We start from the raw sequence: 25,401 nt of genomic DNA, 5'->3' as shown, positions 1-25,401 counted from the left end.
GTCTGTTACTTCTCATTTCTACAAGTCAGTTCTGGTTTTATTTCTCAGTTAAGCGTGAGACCTTTGTTCGGATGACTAACAAATTGAAAGACAATCAGAGAGATACAGGAGCCACAAACAACTGTGACATCAACATGAACTTTGGTTTCCTCTTCACCATCGCAATTCTTGTTTTGAGATTAGGTGAGCAGAGATTGAATTTATCAATGATATACGTACACTCTTAAAGAAACGTTCCGAAAGGGGTTTTCCACAGTGATGCCATAGAAGCCGCGATTCAATTTTGGGTTTTTAAAATGCTTCTTCTTTTTTTTTTTTAAAGAACACATTTTTTTTTTCTTAGTGTGAAGAACATTTTAGTAAAGGAATTTTCTCCACTCTAAAGTACCTTTAGTGCAATGCAAGTTCCCATGGATGTTAAAGGTGAACCATTGATGCCGATAAATAGCCTAACCTTTTAAGAGTGTATACTTAGAATACATAAAAAAAAATAAAAAAAATACTTGATTAGTTGGGCTATGAAATATTAATAATATGAACTATCAGCAATTAAATGTATTCAATTTAATAAAACAATATTCTGAATTTTTACAGTCAGAGGATGTGTGGTAGATGTCCAACAGCCAACGATGCTCATGAGAAAAAAAGAGCAACAGTCTGTCTCTATTCCCTGCTCTGTCAATGTATCCTGTCAACTCACACCTCAAATCTCTTGGTATGTGTTCCGGAAAGACTTTCACTACCAGATTGATTTGTCAAACCAGCCTCAGAAGTACCAACTGGAGCAACATGATCTGGAAATCAGCTCTTTGTCAAAAGCAGACTGTGGGGTGTATTACTGTGCAGCGGCTCTGCTGATAGTGACTCAAAGTCGGGGGCAGGCAATCGGACAGGGAACCACTTTGAAAGTGTCAGGTAAGCACTAGCAGAAGATTCAGCACGACCCCATTAGACCCTTCTATTGTGTTACACATATCATTCTTGTTTTGTGTCCAGAGAGGGGCTTAAACGTCCCTCAAACACTGCTTTTGACACTGCTTGTCCTGCTGAGTGTCTACAGCCTTCTCGTCCTGGGCATCCTCATCTGCATTAAGGTGCACTTTTAAAGTTACAGAAAGTAATGCAGTTATAATGCTGTTAAACAAGCATTTTAATGCTCAGAATTTTACTACATTCTCAAAGTACTTTTTCATAATGCAATTTAAATAATTAAAAAATGTTTGTTTTTTAATCGATAGACTGGACAATTCGACTCAGTTTTTAAAAGAAGATGGAGTAAAACTAATAAAAAGGTATTGTTTGACCCTATTTATACACAATAGCGAAACATACAGTACAACTTAAAATTTTGGGGGCGGGAATAATTTTTTAATGCTTTTGAAAGAAGTCTCTTATGCTCACCAAGGCTGCATTTATTTGATCAAATAGAGTAAAAACCAAAGTCCCTTTTAAGTCTGTTTACTCGGCAGCTACATTTGCTAATTCGAAACCAATCCGGTCTTTAGTGTCACATGATCCTTCAGAAATTATTCTAATATGATGATCTGATGCTCAAGAAACATTTATTATTATCATCACCAATGCTTTTTTTTCAGGGCTCTTCGATTAATAGAAAGTTCAAAAGAACAGCATTTATTAAAAACAGAAATGAAGTTTCTTTACTGTCATTTTTGATCAATTTAATGCGCCCAAGCTGAATAAAACTAGTCATTTCTTTAAAAATATATATGTTTGAGACCTTACCATTATAAAAAATTGTCATATTTTTGTGGAAACCATAAAAAAAGAAATCTTACCAACCCCAAACTTTTGAACGGTAGCGTACAGTATGTTATTGTCAAAAGTGTGGATGTTTTCAGGAGGACTCTGCTAGACAAGTGATTTTCAGTGGAGTGGTGCAAGAACTGTGCAAGAGGAACTTAAGTGGTGACAAATTTCAGGCGCGCTACGAAGTTTCCCAAGACAAGGTTTTCACTTCAGGCTATTCTTTTACAACACACATGCATATTTTTAAGCAAATTAATATTCATTTGTAGCTAACACTCTCCTTGTGGAGTTTTAAGACTGTCATATTACTGTACCAAAACATCTTGTTATAGCCTAACATTTATTTTCAATCTTCCCCACAGTCTAAAGGTCTTCAAAATATAAACCATAGTGAAGATGTTTACCAAAATCTTGATGAGTAAAAGAAAACAAATGCCTAATGTCCTGCTGATCCTGATCTAAAACCTGCAGCTTCCTGCAAACCTGCAAGCTATTTTAGGGAAAGTGGTTGCGGAGACCCAGAATTGTGAAGTTTTGATGACTTTCTTCATGTTTTGCATTTAATGTGAGCCCTCTTCCTATGTCAATTACACTGTAAACTGTATTAATGTATACTAGTGACTACATTTACAGCAAGACACCATGTGAATTGAGTAAACATTTAAATAATAAAAACATTTATATAACAAGTTTTCTGGAATGTTGTTTAAATTTGCAAATGAGGCAATGTCTAATTAAATATGCACTAGGCTCAAAATTCATGTTTTATTTGGTTGACATTGAAGTTAAAGGTTTTTACAGTGGGTGTAGGCTCTCTTTTTATCACTCAGTAAATTAGAAAATACTGTCAACAGCCATACAAAAATACATTTTCACCATGTGTTTATGAATAAAATGATATAGGCTATAAAACCTGGCAAACAAACCCCAAAACTTTCAGAATATAGATGAGAATGAAACTGAAAAGTTATATATAGCCACTGAAGTGGAGAATTCTGGAGATAAACATTGGCACAATACGTTTTGCACAAATCAGGATTTAATTTTCTGCTTACTTTTACCAACAATTTACAATCTAATTCAGAACATATTTCTTTCTCATAATCTTTATGGGCATTACTTGTACCTAGCCTATGCTATTTGCTCGAGCGACCATCTCTTGACAGATCTCTCAACTGCAAGTGGCCAACATGAAATCTCGCGAGGACTCCACTTGAATAAATCCTCCTCGAACTCTCGTGCGGCCTTCTTCTTCCTGAATACACATCACGTAAGTAGATACGGGTGCACGTCGCTGCTTAACAGAATCTGCTTTTATCTCCGCAATCGTAAAATAAAAACTTTACATTTGTATATAAAATATATCTGTACGGTTTGCTTACAATGCGATACCAAAATGAGTCTTATGAATTGAACAGAAATATTATTTTAGAGCAGTTAATATTAGACGGTCTCAAAATGGCGGAGAACTGGTGTAGATAGTCATTTAGTCTTAATATGCGTTCTTGTATTATATGATTCCTCATCATTCCTGTTAATTACACAATTATTGACTATGGCTATAATGGCTCATATATTTGCAAACAAGTTGATTGTAATGCATGTGCATTTATGCTTGACATGTGTCTCTCACATTAAAGCCACACCGCGGAACTTTTGCGGGCGCTAGGGGCGCTAGACCTGTAACTTTCACGTCTAGCGCCCCTAGAGGCCACAAGCGCCGCAGCACTGTCGCAAAAGTCTGCTCCATGAGTATATCAGAGCCTATGGTCACGTGATGGCCGTAAAGCGATACGTTCTCCAGGTCACATGACCTGGCCAACGACGGTCCGTCTTCTCCAAACTTACATAGGCGGTATTTCAAGAGGGCAGCCCCGCTCGGAGCATTAATAGTGTCAAACGCTGTATATTGGCCTGAGGAATCATTTAAAATAACTTGTATGCGTCAACTCTTTAGGTCACAAAGTCCACGGTGTGGCTTTAAGCGTCACTTTTATAATGGAGATGTTATTTTTTATTGTTTTTAGCAAATGGCGGACGACGCCGGTGGTAGAGGAGGTTTTCGCGGAGGTTTCGGCGCTGGCGGCCGGGGTCGCGGTCGTGGTCGCGGCAGAGGCCGTGGAAGAGGCCGCGGTGCCCGGGGAGGCAAATCTGAGGATAAAGAGGTAAAGCATGGCCTTACTGCTACTCCCTTGACTGTTATGAATTGGCATGTATAAATGTTTTGCTAAAGGTATTTTTGAATGCATGCTTCCTGTACTTTTCGGTTGTTTATTTAAGCTGTACCACATGGTCTGTATTTCTCATGCCAGTATATGTCAGTGTTGTATAGCCTATCTGTAGCTTCCGTTTCTATATTCTTATGAATAATAATTTGTTTCATATAGTGGGTTCCTGTGACCAAACTTGGTCGTCTGGTGAAGGATATGAAGATCAAGACCCTGGAGGAAATCTATCTGTATTCTCTGCCAATCAAGGTACTAAAATTGACATGAAAGTGAAACTTATTTTCAAAAGTCGTGTTATGGATCTTGAAGTGAACAATTCATCTACACATGCGTTCCTTTTTATTTTATTTTTAAATAAGCATGTAAAGTTTAATCAATATCATAACTAGAGTTTACCCAACAATGAAAATTGTTCAAATCCGTATCACTTCTGTTCATCTTTGAAACACAAATGAAGAGATTTTGAATGTTTTGGGTGAACAGACTTTCAATGGAGGGACTGAGATTTCTTTACAAATATTTAATTACAAGCAATTGTGTAGAACCAATCCCACCATGTGTTTTTCAATCCATTATATACTCTGATGTACATCACAGTATGGAAGAAAAGAGATGTTGCTGCTTTAGTTTCATGACTTAAGTTATAAAGACCTTCATTAAGTGACATAAAAATGCTTAGCTTTTTGCTAAACTTGATACTCTTCTCTTCTGTAGGAGTCTGAGATCATTGACTTCTTCCTGGGCTCAGCACTGAAAGATGAAGTTCTGAAGATCATGCCTGTCCAGAAACAGACCAGGGCTGGTCAGCGCACCAGGTTTAAGGTGACTTCCTTCTGCCGGAGTGTTCAATGTTCATCTGGTTCTTCACTTCTTACAGCTGGTTCATAATCGCTCATGATTCTCAATCTTTAGGCCTTTGTCGCTATTGGTGACTACAATGGCCACGTTGGTCTAGGAGTGAAGTGCTCCAAAGAGGTAGCCACAGCTATCCGTGGAGCCATCATCCTGGCCAAACTGTCCATCATTCCCGTCAGAAGAGGATACTGGGGTAACAAGATCGGAAAACCACATACAGTGCCGTGCAAGGTGAGACTTCAAAGGTTGTTGGGTTTTATTTGGCTTGGTTTGAATTGGAGCATGTTTATTGACTGAATGTGTTTGGTTAGGTGACCGGTCGCTGTGGTTCAGTCCTGGTGCGTCTCATTCCCGCTCCCCGTGGTACCGGCATTGTGTCTGCTCCCGTGCCCAAGAAACTGCTGATGATGGCTGGTATCGATGACTGCTACACATCTGCCAGGGGCTGCACCGCCACTCTGGGCAACTTTGGTGAGGGGCTTGTTTTGAAAACCGTTTCAGGATACAATGGTCCATGCTTGGGTGTATCAGTGTTAAAAACTGCTGTCTTTCATTGCAGCCAAGGCCACCTTCGATGCGATCTCGAAGACTTACAGCTACCTGACCCCTGATCTCTGGAAGGAAACCGTGTTTGCCAAGTCTCCTTACCAGGTAATGCACGCACTTCCAGACGTTATTCTTTTTCACAAATGCATTGTCGTTTGAAACTAAAGTATCTCCTTTGTTTCAGGAATTCACTGATCATCTGGCCAAGACTCACACCAGGGTCTCTGTTCAGAGGACTCAGGGAGCTATTCCGGCACCCTCCTAAATTTTGTACAATGGATTGAAATAAAAGTCCAGAAAGTAAACATCTTTTGAGTCTGTGTTCTGTTTGACATTAAAGTTGTGTAATAGCAGTAACAAAGTTGCTGGATTGTATCTGATCTGCATACCAAAAGCTCCCAACAAAATGGGCAAGTTACATTGCTCAGGTAATATATTTAGGTGGTTTAAAATAGGGATACACCCATATGAAAATTGACCGATAATTCTTTATAATTGAAAGCCGATACCTGATATATTGGTCGATAAATCTAAATGCAAGTTTTTATATAATTTGAGAGCCTGATTATATAGCCTGGCTTTAATATATCTGCCAGTTTTCTTATCGGACCAATAACATTAAAAATTAACAAATAGCGTCTGACGTATGTTGGCTGATATATCATGCATCCCTAGTTTAAAATTAAATATGCATGCTATATTGTGATCTTAATGGCTAAAGGGGCTTTAAGCGCCCTACTGTCTAATGACACAAAGCAACTTTGCCTTTTGACTTTTAATTACTACAAACACTGGGGAAATATTTTCATTAAGCTAAATTCATTAAATTCCTAGAATATAATAGTCCTTGATATGCAAAACTAATTTTATACTAGTTGGCATAAATCAGTGCTGTGCACTAGGTCATGCTGTTGCCATATAGGGTGTTTATCAATACTCATTGATGCTTGTTTACTCGCTCTGTTGTCCAGCCTGTGACCCTAGAAGGAGCTGTATTGAGCTAACTCTACTCTCACTACAGCGCCTACTAGGGTCACAGAATTTAGGACTACACTGTAAACCGATCAAAGGATGCCATCTTGAAGGACATTCAATTTTCAATTGCCCCTCGAGTCACTGTTGATCAATTTAATGCAGCCTTGTTGAATAGAAGTATTACATTTCTTTCGAAAACGTCCCCCCCCCCCCCCCCCCCCCAAACCTTTTTAATGCCAACATTTGATCTGTTATATATATCTTTATAGATAAGTGTATTGACAGATTTTGAAATCGCCATAAAATCAAATTTCTTATTTTAATTATTACAGTATTTATAAGTGATTTATTTGTGCGCATTATTTTTATTATTAATATATAATTATTATTATTATTATTAATAAAGAAAAGACGACTATTGCCAGTGTTAGGGAAAGTAACTTTTAAAAGTAATTGAATACAATATTGCAATTTGCACTACTCTCTAAAAAACTAATTGGGTTAGTTACTTGTTATGGAAAGTAATGTGCTCCGTTACTTAGCCTCACCTGGGCTTGCTTGTTTTTTTTTTAATTATTTTTTTTAAAGTTATATTTTGCCAAATGTAAAGACCCTATCAAACTAAATGTGATATGAATAAGCCTCAGGCTGAAGGAAATATTAATTCATGCCTGTACAGTAAAGCAGTTCAAACAAACCTTTCAGCTGTGCTGCCATTCTGGATTAAAGAAGACTAGGATGCTGGAGTTTTAATACACTTACTTCAGTAATAAAATTAACACAACTGTGCTGTTTATTTAAAGTAATTTGGGTTATTAGTATGGTTGAATTGGACCATCGAAGGTCAGCAGCAATTGGACAATTGGCATTAGACATTGGCTAATAAAGTGAGATTAAATACAAAGTATATTTGTGTATATTTAATTATTGCAGGTTTGTGTTTGCATTTCACTGTTTTTCTTCATTTTGAGGAATACTGAATGTGTTTTTGTGCGAGAGATAAGTAAATGAGATGAGTTCACACAAGCACTGTCAGTCAATACATGGGAAAACAGTATCTTACTTACTTGCTTACTTAAAGTAATTAAGATATTTTGTTGTAAATTTAAAGTAATGTCTTACTTTACTGGCTACTTTAAAAAAGTAATCTGATTATGTAACTCGCATTAGTGTTATCCCCTCCCCAACACTGACTATTTCAACCTCCGTTTCACACCGACTCTATCCAGCAAATGGCATATAAGCACCGATACATACAGTACATGATATAGTAATCTATAAAGTAACTCTGACACTGGCAGGATTCTATTAAATAACAGCTACTCAGAAGTCACTTTCCAATAAACTTTATTTTACACTTTGATACACAGGTAAGAGAGAGACGGACATAGAAAAGCTGAAGGACAGGAGGTTTAGGCCTTCTGTGTCTCTGCCATCATCCTCTCCTTCTGTTTCATCAAGCACTTTCGTCCGCTGGCGTACGCGCCGAGGTCCCCGTCTAGAAGAAATAATGAAGTTAACAGCTGGAATACTAATTCCGGTACATTCATATAAACATAGCTTTGGTTTCATTGTCAACTGAAAAGTAGTTTTTAGACAACACCTATTACAACTGGACTTGTCCCATTGTGTTATGTATTGACCACTGCTAATTGCGCATAAGACATTACAACCTGACAGAATACTCACAGCGTAACTGAAAGGCCTTGGACACTTGATCAAACTGCTTCAGTTCTGTGTTACAGTTCTGTCTGTAACTGGGACCCTCGCGCTGCTGGCAGGCCCGAAGACGCTCCTGGATCACCTTCACGATCTCCTGATCCACCTTACTGCAGACAAAATTCAAAGAAAAAGATAACGATTGTGTGCAAAAATAGAGATATATGAACAATGCTACTTTGATGAACATACTAGTCTCTCCTCCACTGCATCTCGGCCTCATAATAGCACAGATAATCTCCTTCCTGGCATTCAGTCAGCTCAGGAACACGGCGAAACTTCTGATGGTAGTAGTGGGACTTCTTATCGCCCTGGATGCCTTCGATAATACCTGGTAGAACAAACAAAAAAAACCAGGAGGGCAATAAAGTAAGGATCAAGAATTACAAGCAAAGTAGATTTTAGGGTGTGTTCACACTTGTAGTTCGGTTCGCTTGGTTCGGACCAAAAAAAAAAAAAAAAATGTAGTCCTGGTCCGCTTAGCGTTCACATTGGCATTTTAACACTGAACCTAAAGGCATAGGGATATGTTCACAACCTGATTGGTCGGCTTATATTGCGTATATTTCATGACGCAACTTACCGAACATCCTAAACAATGCTGTGTGTGTAAAGGAGTCAAAACTGTGGCAGGAATCCCTTTGTCACACACACAAATGAAGATCTGCTTCTGTTCTGATGCCTGTACTGAACTGTAATGGGCAACATCACGACTATGACGAGAAAAAACAGGTATTCTTGTGCATTCGGTCCTTTTTAGGGTCATATTTTGTGACGCGTTTACTGTTTTTGGTTCGATGTCTTTGGTCTGTGTTGTTCATATTTCAGTTGTTCAGTTATGTTCAGAGTTCGTTTGGAAACAGAGCGGGACCCATCTTTTCAGGGGTCTCGATCCGCTTGTTTGGTGCGCACCAGGGTTCAGATGGCAGCGGTCACACTTATTCAAATGAACCGCACTAACAGGAGCAATCGCACCAGAGTTTGTTTTAATCCAACCAAACCTGCCAAGTGTGAAAACGCCCTAAAATGTGATTACGGTAGTAACAAAATCCATATCCTTTGTTTGAATATATTGTTCTGATATTGATTGTTACAGTTTTGTTAACGATGACTAGAGATATTTTAATCTTTTTCTCCATACAGTTTTGCACTGCAGAATATTCTAATATATACTTGTATTTGACTGAAATGACAATAAACAAAACTGAAACGAAACCAAAATGCATTGCATTGCTATTATAAAAACCAACTTTTTTTTTTAATGTACGTTTTTAAGCTACGCAGTGAGGATATTTACATTCTGCACTGCTTTGTATAAACTGAATTAAAGGAATACATTATTATTCCTTCCTTCATGCATGCATGCATGTTAATATTGCTGGGAAGCGAACCCATGGTATTGGTGTTGCCAGCACCATACTCTATTGTTTGAACTTCAGGATAACACAGAATAAGTGCTTTTCGGCATTTAATTTGTTAAAAAATATATATCTATTTTTTATATGTTTAAAATAGTTGCAATACTGTTTTATAATATTCATAATTTGCGACAATTTTTTTTTTGTCACACTTTAGATTAAATTACAATTCTCACTATTAACTACGACTATTGCCTCAATAAACTCCTGCTTATAAATAGTTAGTAAGGTAGTTGCTAAATTTAGGTAATTTATTGGGTTGGATTAAGAGATGTAGAATATGTTCCTGCAGAATAAACCATTAATATGTGCTTTAAGTACTAAAAACAGCCAATATCCTAGTAATATGCATGCTAATAAGAAACTAGTTAATGAGAATTGGACCCTAAACTAGATAGATAGATAGATAGATAGATAGATAGATAGATAGATAGATAGATAGATAGATAGATAGATAGATAGATAGATAGATAGATAGATAGATAGATACGTTCACCATAACATACACAAATGTATGTCCAGAATGTGCTTTTCACACTACAAAGGCTACTATATGTGAAACTGGATGAATAAGAAGATGTAAACAGTCTCAAATGCACGTCACCTCTGAATTTGGTCACTGGCACATCCACCGAGTAGTAGAAGAGCTTAGACAGTATTAAAGCTGGATTCGGCAGGGTAGTTTGTTTATCCACCACAGGAGTCTGGCGGGGAGGCTGTGGATACACATCTTTGTCGTGATCCTCCGGCATTTTCGACCATTAATTGAAATGGAAATTTCAAAAACCCTTTAATCGACCTCAAGCTCCCGTCTCTCAGTGCGCATGCGCGGTTCACAAAACATGGCGAGAAAGGTCACCGAGCTACGATCGGCTACGATTAATAAACTGAATGGAAATAACTTTTAAACATTTTTTTATAATTTCTATTTAAAAACATGAAACTAATGCTATTAATCTGTATGAAATTGCCTTTTTTTTCTCCTCGTTTAATTTATTAACTGCCAGGTTGAAGGTGAAAGGTTATACACGTAAATATTATTTTCTACCAATAGATGTCGTCGTTCTACTACTGTACAATATATATTTTTAATTCAAAAAAATGCATTGAGACATTAATACATAAAGTTCTCAATTATAAAACTACAACAAAGTCAATTACAATATGTAAAAAAAAAAAGAAAAAAAAAAAGGGTTTTATAAAGTAATTTTAAGGCTTCCCATTAAATCTGGCATTCTTACTCATGATATCTATGTTCTTACTCATAAAAAAAAATCTCAGCAATTACTCGTCTATATTTACAAAATCACCTAAAATAGGTTTAATAAGTTTAAGTAGGATGTAATTTGTGTAGTTATGTTACACAGAATAGATGTTTGTGTGGTTTTGTTATGTATGTGGTCTAGACTATAGCTGATGTCTATTGTGTAGTAGTTGGTTCTTATGGTTGAGAAACTATTATTTTGCAATAATATCGTGGCTCATTTGTGATATAAAAAATAAATAAATAAATAATTCTGCCACCATGTGATTGTTTGACACAAGTGTGCAGTCGCGATTGTGTGATCACGTGGTACAGACACGCTTCTTCCATTTAACACTGAACCAAAGCACCAGTTGATACACAAGTTACCGTCCTTCGTTTTAACTTCACCACAGTCTGCGTAGTCATGTCTTTCTGTTCGTTCTCCGGAGGGGAGTTTTATAAAGATCATTTTGAGACTGGTAAGTTGACCCCGATGTAGCTACTGTATAACATGTGTAAACAAGGCAACTTATGTAAGCGCATATGTAACTTGTGTTATGTGATTAGTAAAACTATGGGAATGTCTTGTTTTAAAGTTATCATACATGGTGCTTGTATGCTTGGTTCTCGACTATTTTTGACAAGTTTATTTTTACATTTAAAATTGTCAAGCATCAATAAAAATGTAACATTAAAGGTTAATTTATGTTTATGCAAGTTGCTTTTCTTCATCTTTAAGTCTCAGTGATCAGTTTAATCGGTAACACTTTACATTAAAGTCAAATTTTTAACATTAATTAATGTATTAGCTAACATGAACTAGAAGTGAGCAATACACTGATAAGCAAAAACATTATGAACACCTGCCTAATATGCTGTTGGCCCACTGCGGGCTGCCAAAACAGCACCGACCCAGCCGAGGTGGGCTCTACAAGAGCCCTAAAGGGGTGCTGTGGTCTCTGGCACCAAGGCGTTAGCACCAGATCATTTAAGTCCTGTAGATTGCAATGTTGAGTCGCTGTGGATCAAACTTGTTGGTCCAGCACATCTCACAGATGTGCAATTGGACTGGGATCTGGGGAATTTGGAGGCCAGGGCAACACCTTGAACTCTTCATCATGTTCCTCAAACCATTCCTGAACAATGTGTGCAGTGTGGCATTGTGCATTATCCTGCTGAAAGAGCCACGTCCACCAGGGAACACCAGTGTTATGATGGGGTGTACCTGGTCTGCTACAATGTTTAGGTATATGACACGTGTCAAATTTACGTCCACATGAATGGCCGGACTCAGGGTTTCCCAGCAGAACATTGTCCAGAGCGTCACACTCCCTCCACCGTCGTCATCCCACAATGCATCACTTCCCCAGGTAAATGCTGCACACGTACCAGACTAAACTGGATTTATTGAGACCATCCACATGATGTAAAAGAAAACAGGACTCGTCGGACCAGGCGAACTTCTTCCACTGCTTTAAGGTCCAGGTCCAGTTCAGACACTTGCAGACACATATAGGCACTTTCGCCGGTGGACAGGGGTCATCATCTCTCTGATTGGTCAGTGTCTACGCAGCCCCATACGCAGCAGAGTGTGATGTACGGTGTGTTGTGACACATTCCTCCCATGACCATCATTAAAATGTTGTGTGCCACTGTACACCTTCTGTTGGCTCAGACCAGACGGGACAGCGTTCATTCCCCAATGCCCTCGTGCACTGATGAGACGTGCACTCATCCTCACCCAGTCGCCTTGCCAGAACAATTTTGCCCGTGTCAAAGTCGCTCAGATCTTTATTCCTGCCCATTTCTCCTGCATCCAACATGTTGATTACAAGAACTGATTGTTTGCTTTCTATGTAATCTACCCAGATCTTAATATGTGTCCTTGTTAGGAGATGATCAACGATATTCGCTTCACCCGTGACTGCTCATAATGTTTTGGTTCATCAGTGTATCTTTTTTTTACTACAAGACAATGTTTTTGAATAGTCTTATTAGTGAATAGTGGGTCAGTAACTTTATAGTGGGTTATTAAGGAAGATCATCTGAATCTTATTCCAACCGCTTGCGTGTGTGTTTTTTTTATCCTGCAGGCATGTATGTTTGTGCTGAATGTGGATATGAGCTGTTCTCCAGCAGATCCAAATATGAGCATTCATCACCCTGGCCAGCCTTCACAGAAACCATCCATGAAAACAGTGTGTCAAAACATTTGGAGAGACGGGGCGCTTACAAGGTAAAAGTTAAAGTGGTTTCCAGTCTGTAGAAGAACTCCTGCAGTGCATCACGATTTCATTGAGCATTTAATGCTGCCTTTACGTGCTATGGGAATAGGTGTTTCCTAGTTAAAAGCTCAAGTTGTATTTACAACTCTGGGAAGTTTGGGGATAATTTTGATACCCAAGTTCCCGAGTTGGGCGAGCCATAAAGGCCCACTGAAGTGCCTTTAAACGCACAGCTTTGTATGATGCGTTGACGTAATTTCCACTGAAACAGGAAGCTAAGGTGGGACATATTTGAATGGCTCCTCCCCCTTTTCAAATAGCCAATAGCGTTTATTCGTACTTGACAGCACCATGGAAACGATTCCGAGCGCTGATACGTTGGATTCAATAGTAACGTTAGAGGTGCGAATTAATTCTAGCTATTTACAGTTCGTGAACAAATCGTTCTTTTGAACCGGTTCTTTTTTTGTGAAACGGTCGAACCAGTTCACCAAATCGAACTGAATCCAGTTTTATAAAGTTACTCGCTTTCAGACGTGCCTGTGGCATTTGATTGGACAGAAGATGTGATGAGAAGCTGAAGTCCTCGGTGATGTCATAAAAATCCGTGATCCATTTTAGCAGAAGTGAGAGATATCTCTTATAACCCTTAGTTAATATCTTAAAGGGATACTCCACTTTAAAATGAAAATTCTGTCATCATATACTCACCCTCATGTTGTTTCAAACCTGTATGAATTTCTTTCTTCTGCTGAACAGAAAGGAAGATATTTAGAAGAATGTCAGTAACCAGACAGTTTCTGGTACCATTGACTTCCATAGTAGGAAAAAATATATACTATAGAAGTCAATGGTACCAAAAAGTGGAGTATCCCTTTAAGTGCTTATATCTCCTAAATGCGAATTCTGTCATTGCTTTTGAACACACCAGCTTATTTATAACATTAAGGCTAACATAATCATCCTAAGAGCTAAAAAAACAAAAATTTTGATTTCAGGGGGCTTTTAAAGTCGTGTGTATTTACATCTTGAGTAATCATTTGAAGCATATTGTATGTTTTATACACAGCTCAAATAGGCTGTATTTGACCTAAATTCCAGAATCGTCAGCAAGATGACTATAGATGAGCACGGTGAGTGTTTATATGGTTGTCATTGAATGGGACGCTAAATATCCTTTTGGCTTTAATAAGAATGTCCCAATAAATAGGCAAGAATAAACCTGGTGTCCTACAAGATTCCTGTTCTTTCCGACAACAAATCACTTGAATGCGACAAGCTCGTAATCACGACATCAGAAGTGGGAAGTAGGAGCTTTCTGATAGCATGTGAAGGCAGCATAAAGTTGTTAAAGGGATAGTTCACCCAAAAATGATTTTTTTAAAATAATTTACTAAGCCTCATATCATTCCAAACCCCTAAGACTTTTGTTCGTCTTCGAAACTCAAAAGAAGATATTTTTATACAATTTTATAAAAATTGCCCCTCCATTGAAAGACTATTCACCCAAAGCTCTTCTCAAGAGTTCTTACAAGACACAATTGCTTTATAATGAACAGATTTAATTTAGGCTTTTATTCACATATAAACATTGATCAGTGGACGTATATAGAGCACACAAATATGGTAAACAGAAGCTCAACCGTACTTGAGGGTGACTACTAATTGTAGTTGGAGACATTGTGATTGTAAACGTACTAATTGATGACAGAATTTTCATTTTTGCGCGAACTTTCCCTTTAAGGCCCGTTCACACACCAAGAATGATAACTATGAAGATAATGATAAAAATGTAGTTCTAAATATAGAAGAATAGCAGAGTCCACAACACAACTGTAATGATAACGACACAGAGAAACAATATCGTTGAAATCACTTTCAGAACAATTTTTTTCCCAGCTGATGAACGATAAAAACATTGACAGCCAATCAGAATCCATCCTGGAGCATTTAAAGGGGTAGACGACAAAACTGCAGAGCGCGCTTATAATAAAAAGAATGATATCGTGCATTAGTGTGAATGCTAATATAGTTATCTTTATAGATATCCTTCTTGGTGTGAACAGGCCTTGAATCTCTTATCTGAAGAATGTGAACAATGAATCATGTGACATCTTTTACAGGTTAAATGTGGTAAGTGTGGAAATGGTCTTGGCCACGAGTTTGTGGACGACGGACCCAAGCGCGGCCTCTCGCGCTTCTGAATATTCAGCAGCTCTCTGAAGTTCATTCCTAAAGGTATACACTTTTACAACAAACAATACAAGTAGGCTGTATTATTATACAGTAGTCAACATTTGAAGTGGATCAAAAAAAGTTCATCAAAGTTGTCCTAAGACAAGAACGGGTATCGTTCAAAATTCATCTATAACTTTGATGAAAGGTTTTGATCCACTTCAAATGTTGACTGTATTTAGATGTATATTATTATTAAATAATGTGCCATAATAATTCTAAAATAAAATATCTAATGTGCCACTGTGATAGAATTTGTAATGTGTGAATGTGATCTGAATTTGTAAACTAATGGTTAAAATGATCTCAATACATACTAATATGCTGTATTTCTTCAAGTAAGCTGCTTCTATCTATGTACAGTATGTCTTTTATTAATACAGTTGTTTCTTCCACAGTCAAGAATGAGCAGCAGTAGAGCCAGATGGTTGGATAGGCATGGAAGGATGTTTCAGTAAGAGCATATGGAGAAGCTTGGATGTGTTTACCGTGTGGATGGTGAATGAAACACTCTGATGAAAAGCCCACAGAGGAACGTTCAGAGTGATGATGTGTAAAACAGCCTCATGGGAAACATGAAGAAGCTTTCTCCCAATAACTGCTACTACCAATCAATCAATACGCACAACTATGCCAGATCAAATCTTTTGTACTCTGCACAATATACACTACCGTTCAAAAGTTTAGGGGTCATTAAGATTTTTTACATTTTTTTAAAATAAAATTCTCTTCTGCTCACCAATGCTGTATTTATTTGATCATTATAATTTAAAAGAACTGTTTTCTATTTAAATATGTTAAAGTGTAATCTATTACTCCAGTCTTCAGCGTCACATAATCTTTCAGAAATCATTAACATTCTTTATTTAAAAGTAAGTTCTTTATTTCATAATAATAATAATAATAACCGTATACTGACTCGAGTTCTAACTTTTGAATGCTAGTGCACATTTTATCTTAAGTTTGCCTGTTATAGATCAATAGTTACTTTTAATGTGTATTTCTTGGTGACTTGATAACAAGGATCCTAAATACTGACATGATCATTTCTGCAGACTCACTTGGTCATGTGGAGATCAGCTTTAAAATGTTTACCACTTTAAATAATTTACATGTTTAGAACAATGCCATAAGATCAACTTTTGGAAACGTCCTGCTGTTTCTGTATATCACTGCTTATGTGCTCACTAGAAAAGATTTCAATCATTAAACTTGTTTGATGTTTAACCTGCTTCTGTTGTTACATATTGATGAAAAGCCCAGGAGATGTTTAAAATCCCCCTTAAACATCTTTAAAAAACAGGATTAGTAAATAAATTGTTTATGGGAATGAATATAGAACTTGATACTTTGAACCTATAAAGACAAATTTACAGTCTTTGTAGCAGTGTGTGTGTGTGTGTGTGTGTGTGTGTGTGTGTGTGTGTGTGTGTGTGTGTGTGTGTAACTATGCACCATATCAATTTTCTGGTGTCAGCATCAACTTAAATGGCTACTGAAAGGTGACATTTGAGAATAGATTTTCCTACATGTGTGGTTGAGCTGCTGTTTTTCATGTTTATTGATGTAACTGATCTACAGTATGCAATAATTAGTCAATTTGAAAAACAAAGCTTCTCTGATTAAAGTACATGTTGTCCCGTTAAATAGTACACATTGTAACTTCCAAAGGCCAGGGGTCTTGAAAGTGAGAAAGCAAATCAGCCACAGGTCATTTTGCAGAATGAAAATAGCATGAGATGACCACAAAATATGATGTATACAGTCAGATCTTTTTTATTTAGAAAAGATTAAACATTATACAACGTTTCCCATTCAGAGAATGTGTCATTGTCAGACACTGTATTCACATTTAAAACAAATCAAAATGCTTGTGCTTTGCAGCAATTTGCGACTCAAGAATGTTAATTCTCGATGATCAAATCAACTTTTTCTATCAACTTTAAATGTCATAGTCACAATGCCATCAATCCCAGCTTGAAGTTCATCATGTTCCTGGACGCTTGACACTCCTTTAGGGGTCCCAGTGAGAATGAGATCGCCTTCTTCCAAAGAGATGATCTCACTGATGTAGTTTATGAGAAATGGGATGGAAAAGATCATCTGGGATGTGCTTCCACTCTGTTTCAGGATATCGTTCACCTTCAACCACAGATTGATGCTCCCAGGGTCTGGGATCTTCTCCTTGGGGATGAAGTCACTAATGGGGCATGAGGTGTTGAAAGCTTTGGCCAGGGTCCATGGAAGACCTTTGGACTTGCATTCGTCCTGAATGTCTCGAGCTGTCATGTCCAGGCATAACACATATCCAGCCACATGGTCCATGGCTGAAGACTGAGGAATAGCAGTTCCTCCTTTACCAATGACCACCCCGAGCTCAACTTCATGGTGGAGATTGCTGGTGTAGAAGGGGACCAGAATAGGAGACCCTTCCCTAATGTAAGCAGACGGTGGCTTCAGGAAGAGCACAGGCTCGCTGGGAATTGCATTTTTGAGTTCGATGGCGTGATCTGCATAGTTTCTCCCGACGCATATTATTTTCTTTCCCCATTCCCAAAAGCGAACAATATTCCTCGTGCTCATTTTGTCCTGCAGCCGGAAATAAAATGACCTTTGGTCGCTTGATAACGGAGGGCGATGAGACGCGTTAGTAGTACATTACGAAATATGTAACTTACATCTAGTGCAAATAGAACAATCAAGAAACCGATACGATTGTCTGGAGTTAAGTCCAAGAAACATTATTTGCCTTGAAGAAGTCCATCACAATCACGAAGCCCGAAAAGCGATATCAATAATCCTACTACGGCAAAGGCTTACCTTATGAATATTAATTGAGTCTGAGAAAGAGTTCTTGAAATCTGTCCAATGGCGAAAGCTGCGTTATTGAATATTAATTAGGTTTTGCTGACGCTCCTAGTTTGGCCATCCAATGACAAAAGCTCGAGTGACATTCCCAAGTCTTTAGCTATTTTTGTATTGTTTTCTATTGCTTGCATAAACTTTTTTGCATTTCTATTGTTTGCATCAACAAAACGGATATGGATTTATGGATTATGGATTTATATTTATGGATATTATTAATATATATTTGAATTAATTGCATTAAAAGTGTCACTGTTTGATGTTCCATCCCTCATAATATTTGTAAATAAAATATAAAAATTTTGTCTTTTGTTCTAATTTAAATGTTTTTATTTTCTAATTGTTTTATCTTTTTATATAGAGGCTTACTTAAGTACGTTGTATTGTATTGTATTGTATTGTTATGGCTGTTTTTGAATATTAATTAGGTCATGTGACATGAGTCCTGATTAAACGGCCAAGCCTTCACTATAGTAGGATTCGTAAATAACCTCTAAAACAGCGTGGATTTACTGAGCGCGCGACACTCCCTCGTATTGGATTGGTTAATCGAGGGGTCAAAGTTAAAAAGTGGGCTGTTTTGCACTTTAAACCAGACCTTCTACTTCCTCCTCCCTGTGCTGGCTGTAATATCAGACAGCTGAAGTCCTGATATGCGGTTCAGGACACTGGCGGCGAGTGCCTGCACTCTCGGTGCTCTCGGAGCTGTTGTCGCGCATAAACTCGGTATGTTTACACGAGGATCTTCCTTCGCGCATGAGCAGAAAGAATGCCTTATTTATCGAAATGCATATGCATCCATATGTCAGTGCTGTCACAGAACCGTTGGTGTAATGGCAGTCAGTGTTTTGATCTAGTAAAAGAAGTGTTCCCTAAACAGTGCGGAGTTACATCATCTTGGCTGTTGACGTATGTCATCGAGCATGACATGTGGCATGAATAGATATAACGCATTCTTGATTAGTGTTCATGTAAAAGGCAAAATGCAACACTTTCCATGTCGTGCGTGTGGAGTGACGTAAGTGTAAACACTTCGTGCTTTATGTTTGTTCTGCGTTGTGCAATTAAAAGTTGTAAAACCATTTATCAAAGATTTCTTAATTCGCACTTTGGTGTTAACTGACCCGTATTGCAATTATATAATACGCCTTGCATTATATTTTACAGTATTGCATTAGAAGCAATTGGGAGAAAATGACTAAACCAGCATCAAAACATTAAACAATTTTCTCACAATATATACGCATTTTCCATAAATTATAGAGAAGTGTTTAATTACCTACATTTTTATAATGGTAAGGTCTCAAACTTAAATTGATCAAAAATGACAGTAAATAAACTTAATTTCTGTTTTAAATAAATGCTGTTCTTTTGAACTTTCTATTAATCGAAGAGCCATGAAAAAAAGCGTTGATGATAATAATAATAAATGTTTATTGATCATCAAATCATCATATTAGACTGATTTCTGAATGATCATGTGACACTGAAGACTGGAGTAATGTTGCTGAAAATTCAGCTCAAATAGAATTTCAAATTGCAATAATGTTTCACAATATTACTACCAATACAATTAACTGTAGTTTCCACCGAAATACTACAGTTACTGTAGTAATTGTTACCATAACTGTATAATCATAATATAAGAATGTAGGAACTCCTTCAAACTGAATGAGAAGTTTCAGAATTATGTTTTTTTTTTTTTTTTTTGTCATTTGGATTAATTGCATTTTAACATTGGAAAAACAGGTCGAACCAGTTTACTGTAGTCAAGCTGGTGAAGCACTTCTGTTACGTGGATAATGAGCCTAACCAGTTCCGCAGAAACTTAGACAAGGTCGACTACCAGGAACTTATGAGCATAAATGACCAAATTTCTCAGGTAGAAATGATGTAAAATGTATTCTACATTATCTCAAATTGTAGTAACTGGTATTTTGGTAACAACTATGTTATGTAGCCATGGTACTTTTTTTTTCACGTTTTTAAATTATGAATATACATGTATGTTCTACAAGCGAGAACATTTCCTGATCCCGAATCTCTGTTTTGAAGTTCCTACAGCCTGGTTTCACTCCGTTCTTAGGAAATCATCTCTGGTGGAACAGTCAGATATGAAGGTCGAACTGCTTCCTGCGCTCACCGACAACTACATGTACCTCCTCATCGATGAAGACACCAAGGAGGCAGCCATCGTCGATCCAGTAGAGCCCCAGAAAGTAAGAATATCTCATTGTTTATATTACACATTCTGCATCGCATGGATTCATAATTGTCATCTGTCTCAGGTTGTAGATGCGGTCAAAAAGCATGGCGTGAAGCTCAAAACTGTCCTGACCACACATCATCACTGGTAAGTCAGACCTGTAATAAACTCCAATCATTCTGTGGTATGTATGCAGCCCATGCACACTAATATGACAGTTTGATTGTGGAATTAGAGGTGATGTTTCATAACTTCCAGGGATCACGCTGGAGGAAATGAGAAGCTGGTGAAGCTCATGCCGGGACTGACAGTGTACGGAGGAGATGACCGAGTGGGAGCTTTAACTCAGAAAGTCACACACTACAACACTTTCAAAGTAAGTCTGGTTTATATAATATATACTACTGTTCTAACGTTTGGGGTCAGTAAGATTTATTTATTTTTTACAGAATTTAATCGTTTTATGTGATAAATTGATCAAAAGTGACATTAAAGATCTCAAAGAATCCTGTAAAAAAGGTTTTCAAAAAATGATTAATCAGCACAACTGTTTTCAACATTGATAATGGTAATAAATGTTTCTTGAGCATCAAATCATCATATTAGAATGATTACTGAAGGATCATGTGACATGATGTTGAAAATTCAGCTTTGACATCACAGGAATATACAATTTAAAACAGATAAACATAGAAAACGGTTATTTTAAATTGTAATAATATTTCACAATATTACTGTTTTTGATTAAGTAAATGCAGCCTTAGTGAGCAGAAGAGATTTCTTACAAAATATTAATAAATCTTATTGACCCCAAACTTTTGAATGGCACAGATTGGCTTTGAAAGCAGCTTAGCCAATCAGGACCATGCGCTTCATACCGCTGGACACATTTCAGACTGTTTGATCGTTCCAGGTGGGCTCTCTGAATGTAAAGTGTTTGTTTACGCCGTGTCACACCACCGGCCACATCTGCTATTTTGTAACAAAAGAAAACAGCACCGAACCACCAGCTGTGTTTACGGGTAAGACACATTTTCATACACTACCGTTCAAAAGTTTGGGTTCAGTAAGACTTTTTTTAAAAAAAAGTTTTTGAAAGAAGTCTGTTTTGCTCACCAATGCTGCATTTAATTGATAAAAAATACAGTAATATTGTGAAATATTATTACAATCTAAAATAACTGTTTTCTACTTTAATATATTTTAGAATGTAATGTATTCCTGTGATCAAAGCTGAATTTTCAGCATCATTACTCCTGTCTTCAGTGTCACATGATCCTTCAGAAATCATTCTAATACGATGATTTGATGCTCAAGAAACACTTCTGATTGATTGACGTCCTAAGAATGTTGTTCTTTGATTAATAGAAAGTGCAAAAGATCAGCATGTATACTTTTTGTAACATTAAAAATGTCTTTACTGTCACTTTTTATCAAATTAATGTATCCATGATGGATAAAAATATTAATTTCTTTAAAAATAAAAATAATTCATACTGACCCCAAACTTTTGAACGGTAGTGTACACTTAGTAAATAATAATTCTTTAACGATTTAACAATTTAAAAAAAAACTTGAGCAGAGACTACAAAAACTATTCTGCCAGTCTGACATATGCACACTTTGTAGAGCTGTATTGACAAGCAGTTTTTTTCTTTTCTTATTACTTTCACATTCTGAATAGGAGATACTCTGTTCGTGGCCGGCTGCGGGAAGTTTTTTGAGGGTACCGCTGATGAGATGTACAAAGCCCTGATCGAGGTTTTAGGCCGTCTTCCTCCAGAGACGGTAACAATTCCCCTAAACTCTAAACTCAAATCTCTGTCTTTGTGCTGTAAAATATCACTGAACATTTAATTTTAAAGCAATAAATGCTGTTAAACTCTTACTGTAAAAACAAAACAAAACAAAAACACGTTTTAAGTAAAGGGTAACTCTCGCCAAAATGCAACCTAGGGTCTTTTTGTTAATCTCCCCGAGGCAAACTTTCGTTTAATAGCATAATTAGAATGGAAACGCCACTTTTAAGATTGACCGCATTTTTGTTTTCGGTCAAATTGCCTTTTGAATGGGAGTGAATGAAACTTTGCTTGAAGTATTTCTTTTTAAAACCTTTCTTTTTAGTTAACTCTGTGTACACAAACAATGTTCTCAACGCTCGAGTTCATGTGTAGACCCCCTGGTGATACTTCGAGCAAAGTTTCATGTTGTGTCGAGCCTTCTTAGTGTTTTAAAAATAGCGATTTTTGATGCTATCATAGTCGTGCCCCAAGCACTCCCATTCAAAAGGCCGAAAACGAAAATACGGTCAATCTTAAAAGTGGCGTTTCCATTCTAATTATGCTTTTACACGAATGTTTGATTCGGGGAGATTAACAAAAAGACCCTAGGTTGCATTTTGGCGAGAGTTACCCTTTAAAGGGTTAGTTCACCCAAAAATGAAAATTATGTCATTAATGACTCACCCTCATGTCGTTACAAGCCCGTAAGACCTCCGTTCATCTTCGGAACACAGTTTAAAATATTTTAGATTTAGTCCGAGAGCTTTCTGTCCCTCCATTGAAAATGTATGTACGGTATACTGTCCATGTCCAGAAAGGTATTAACGACATCATCAAAGTAGTCCATGTGACATCAGTGGGTTAGTTAGAATTTTTTTGAAGCATCGAATACATTTTGGTCCAAAAATAACAAAAACTACAACTTTATTCAGCATTGTATTCTCTATTCTCGGGTCTGTTGTCAATCCGCGTTCACGACTCCGCAGTGACGCTGCTGACGTAAGACGCTGAAACTGCAAAAAAAACACTGACGAAAAAAATGCAAGTCTTCCTCTGTGTCGAAATCCTTAGACATGTTTGCGAAGATTGTTTTGTTTACAGCGTGCGTCTCCCTCAGACTCGGGCGCACCAGATAACGCGTCTTACATCAGGCGTCACTGCAGAGTCGTGAACGCGGATTGACAACAGACCCGGAAGAGAATACAATGCTGAATAAAGTCGTAGTTTTTGTTATTTTTGGACCAAAAAGTATTTTCGATGCTTCAAAAAATTCTAACTAACCCACTGATGTCACATGGACTACTTTGATGATGTCTTTATTGCCTTTCTGGACATGGACAGTATACCGTACATTTTCAATGGAGGGACAGAAAGCTCTCGGACTAAATCTAAAATATTTTAAACTGTTTTCCGAAGATGAACGGAGGTCTTACGGGCTTGGAATGACATGAGGGTGAGTCATTAATGACATCATTTTCATATAAGTCGCATGTTCTAAAACTCACAATTTCCTCTGGTTTCAGCGCGTGTACTGTGGGCACGAGTACACGATCAATAATCTGAAATTTGCACGGCACGTCGAACCAAAAAACGAGGCCGTCCGGACAAAGTTGGCATGGGCTAAGGTGTTTAACTCTTCTCTAACATTCATTTACTTGTGTTGCAAATACTATCATAGTACATGTGTTTGAATAACCTTGTCTTACATTGATTAGGAAAAATACGATAACGGAGAGCCGACCATTCCTTCTACGGTGGCTGATGAGTTCACATTTAACCCCTTCATGAGAGTGAGGTATGTCAAATCATTCCCAAATATACACTAAATATACAGTTATTTATATCTACAGCAAAAGATAGAAGTAACTCACTTAAAACCATTTTTTTGGGATGAAAATACTAACGTCCTTAAGACTTTTGCACAGTACTGTACAACATATATAGACTGTCTTGAACTTCACTTTTTTGGGGGGCATTTCACATTATCTGGACATACGAGTTAACTTTAAAATTTAAGCATTGGTTTGAACTTATTTAAAAACATTAAGAGAAAAAATAAAATAATAATAATAATAGAAATAAAATAGAAAAAAGTATTTTTTATTATAAAAAATTGAATTATAAAAAGTATTGTTTTTAAATCTATGTTAAAATGCTTAAGGACATTATTTAAAATGTAATTTCGTATTAAATAAGTTTTCATTAGTAAACTACATTAGTTAACATGAACTAACAATTAATTTTACAGCATTTATTAGTCTTTGTTAATGATAATCTCAACATTTACTAATACATTTATATAAAGAGTTGTCTATTAACATTAGTTTATGCACTGTGAACTAAAATGAACATGGACTCTGTTTTTTTAGCTAATATTAACAAAGGTTAATAAATCCTGTACAAATATGTTGCTTAATGCATTAATAACTAATGTTAACAAATCAGACATTGGAAAATGTTAAGATTTTTTTTTTTTTTTTTCACATCTTTGTGTTTGCACTTCAGAGAGAAGTCGGTACAGGAGCATGCTGGGACCAGTGACCCGATTGAAGCCATGAAAAGTATCCGTAAGGAGAAGGACAGCTTTAGAGTCCCGAAGAACTGAGTGTTTAGGCTTGTCTTTGCGATGGTCATCGCCACTACGCTCATCGTTTCACTAACAATAGCAGGACATGAGGCACATGCATAAACTCTTGCTTTTTTTTTACACATGCTTAATTTATATCAAAAGCACAATTTTTGGGCAGCGTATCATCTTCAATGAGCAATACACAGGAATGTTAACCTGCAAAACAATGTATTTAAATCATTGTTACAAGAAATAGATCAAACAAAAACAGATAATGTTGTTAAAAAATACATTAATGCCGTCGATTTGCATTTCAAAAAAATCCAAATGTACTAGGTCTGTGCTGTAGGCCAAGCTTTTATTTACGTAAACTTGCGTAAGTTTTATTTTTGGAAGGATCCAGGCCATGTCTGAACCAATGTTGTGTGGTTAAATTATAGTTTTATTTTCAGAATGTTTCGTCTTAATGTGCAATGTTTTTTTGTAAATCAAAAAGAATTATTTTTGAGATGTTGACAAAGCGAGGTGTTTCCAGCTAAATTTAATTTGATGCGTTTTAATGTCCATAAGAAAATTGCATTTGATTGAACTGCATTTATTTTGATGTTTCTGAATGATTTTGAATGTAGAAAATATTGAACACTGCATACTTGTTTTTAGCTTTTCGTCTCATTTCAGCCAATCTTGCACTAGTCATCAGAAGTAACAAAGAGAAGATTTAATTATAATCATTCAAACTGAATAAAGTTTTAATATAAATGTACAC

At 36.9% G+C, this 25,401-nt stretch overlaps 6 protein-coding genes across 10 annotated transcripts; 4 read left to right on the top strand and 2 right to left on the bottom strand.

Moving 5' to 3' along the window:
- Positions 1 to 2,456, top strand: LOC309479723 (immunoglobulin superfamily member 6). Of its 2 annotated transcripts, none has more exons than XM_082143918.1 (6): positions 1 to 183; positions 595 to 915; positions 997 to 1,094; positions 1,239 to 1,292; positions 1,860 to 1,967; positions 2,130 to 2,456. In XM_082143918.1, exons 1-6 carry the CDS (start codon positions 72 to 74, stop codon positions 2,187 to 2,189), a joined length of 753 nt encoding a protein of 250 aa, XP_082000044.1. In that variant the 5' UTR covers positions 1 to 71; the 3' UTR covers positions 2,190 to 2,456. The 2 variants fall into 2 exon arrangements, with proteins under 2 accessions (XP_082000044.1, XP_082000045.1); XM_082143919.1 differs by having other exon boundaries at positions 2 to 183; positions 1,821 to 1,967.
- A 562-nt stretch (positions 2,457 to 3,018) lies between these two features.
- Positions 3,019 to 5,701, top strand: rps2 (ribosomal protein S2). Its single transcript, XM_082143823.1, has 8 exons — positions 3,019 to 3,037; positions 3,795 to 3,932; positions 4,155 to 4,244; positions 4,710 to 4,817; positions 4,908 to 5,081; positions 5,162 to 5,321; positions 5,410 to 5,501; positions 5,581 to 5,701. The coding sequence occupies exons 2-8, from the start codon at positions 3,798 to 3,800 to the stop codon at positions 5,659 to 5,661; spliced, it is 840 nt and encodes a 279-aa protein (XP_081999949.1). The 5' UTR covers positions 3,019 to 3,037; positions 3,795 to 3,797; the 3' UTR covers positions 5,662 to 5,701.
- A 2,000-nt stretch (positions 5,702 to 7,701) lies between these two features.
- Positions 7,702 to 10,343, bottom strand: ndufb10 (NADH:ubiquinone oxidoreductase subunit B10). Its single transcript, XM_082164336.1, has 4 exons — positions 10,113 to 10,343; positions 8,283 to 8,421; positions 8,061 to 8,200; positions 7,702 to 7,869 (listed from the first exon to the last, which is right to left on the bottom strand). Exons 1-4 carry the CDS (start codon positions 10,258 to 10,260, stop codon positions 7,784 to 7,786), a joined length of 513 nt encoding a protein of 170 aa, XP_082020462.1. The 5' UTR covers positions 10,261 to 10,343; the 3' UTR covers positions 7,702 to 7,783.
- A 733-nt stretch (positions 10,344 to 11,076) lies between these two features.
- On the top strand, positions 11,077 to 16,441 carry msrb1a (methionine sulfoxide reductase B1a). The gene is made up of 4 exons (XM_082177301.1): positions 11,077 to 11,233; positions 12,848 to 12,990; positions 15,103 to 15,217; positions 15,613 to 16,441. The coding sequence occupies exons 1-4, from the start codon at positions 11,179 to 11,181 to the stop codon at positions 15,630 to 15,632; spliced, it is 333 nt and encodes a 110-aa protein (XP_082033427.1). The 5' UTR covers positions 11,077 to 11,178; the 3' UTR covers positions 15,633 to 16,441.
- Positions 16,442 to 16,965: 524 nt separating this feature from the next.
- fahd1 (fumarylacetoacetate hydrolase domain containing 1) lies at positions 16,966 to 18,039 on the bottom strand. The gene has a single exon (XM_082163450.1). It carries the CDS (start codon positions 17,795 to 17,797, stop codon positions 17,138 to 17,140), a length of 660 nt encoding a protein of 219 aa, XP_082019576.1. The 5' UTR covers positions 17,798 to 18,039; the 3' UTR covers positions 16,966 to 17,137.
- On the top strand, positions 17,516 to 25,398 carry hagh (hydroxyacylglutathione hydrolase). Of its 4 annotated transcripts, XM_082163410.1 has the most exons (10): positions 18,789 to 18,805; positions 19,829 to 19,961; positions 20,135 to 20,298; positions 20,368 to 20,432; positions 20,544 to 20,661; positions 21,199 to 21,307; positions 21,970 to 22,073; positions 23,590 to 23,691; positions 23,782 to 23,861; positions 24,572 to 25,398. In XM_082163410.1, the coding sequence occupies exons 3-10, from the start codon at positions 20,194 to 20,196 to the stop codon at positions 24,669 to 24,671; spliced, it is 783 nt and encodes a 260-aa protein (XP_082019536.1). In that variant the 5' UTR covers positions 18,789 to 18,805; positions 19,829 to 19,961; positions 20,135 to 20,193; the 3' UTR covers positions 24,672 to 25,398. The 4 variants fall into 4 exon arrangements, with proteins under 4 accessions (XP_082019538.1, XP_082019535.1, XP_082019536.1 ...); XM_082163412.1 differs by lacking the exons at positions 18,789 to 18,805; positions 19,829 to 19,961 and adding an exon at positions 17,516 to 17,653; XM_082163409.1 differs by lacking the exon at positions 19,829 to 19,961 and having other exon boundaries at positions 18,647 to 18,805.
- Positions 25,399 to 25,401: the final 3 nt, after the last annotated feature.

Source organism: Leuciscus leuciscus (assembly GCF_965113295.1).
Source record: "Leuciscus leuciscus genome assembly, chromosome: 1".
In the NCBI taxonomy this organism is placed as follows: domain Eukaryota; kingdom Metazoa; phylum Chordata; class Actinopteri; order Cypriniformes; family Leuciscidae; genus Leuciscus; species Leuciscus leuciscus.
This window is presented reverse-complemented; position numbering and strand designations above follow the sequence as displayed.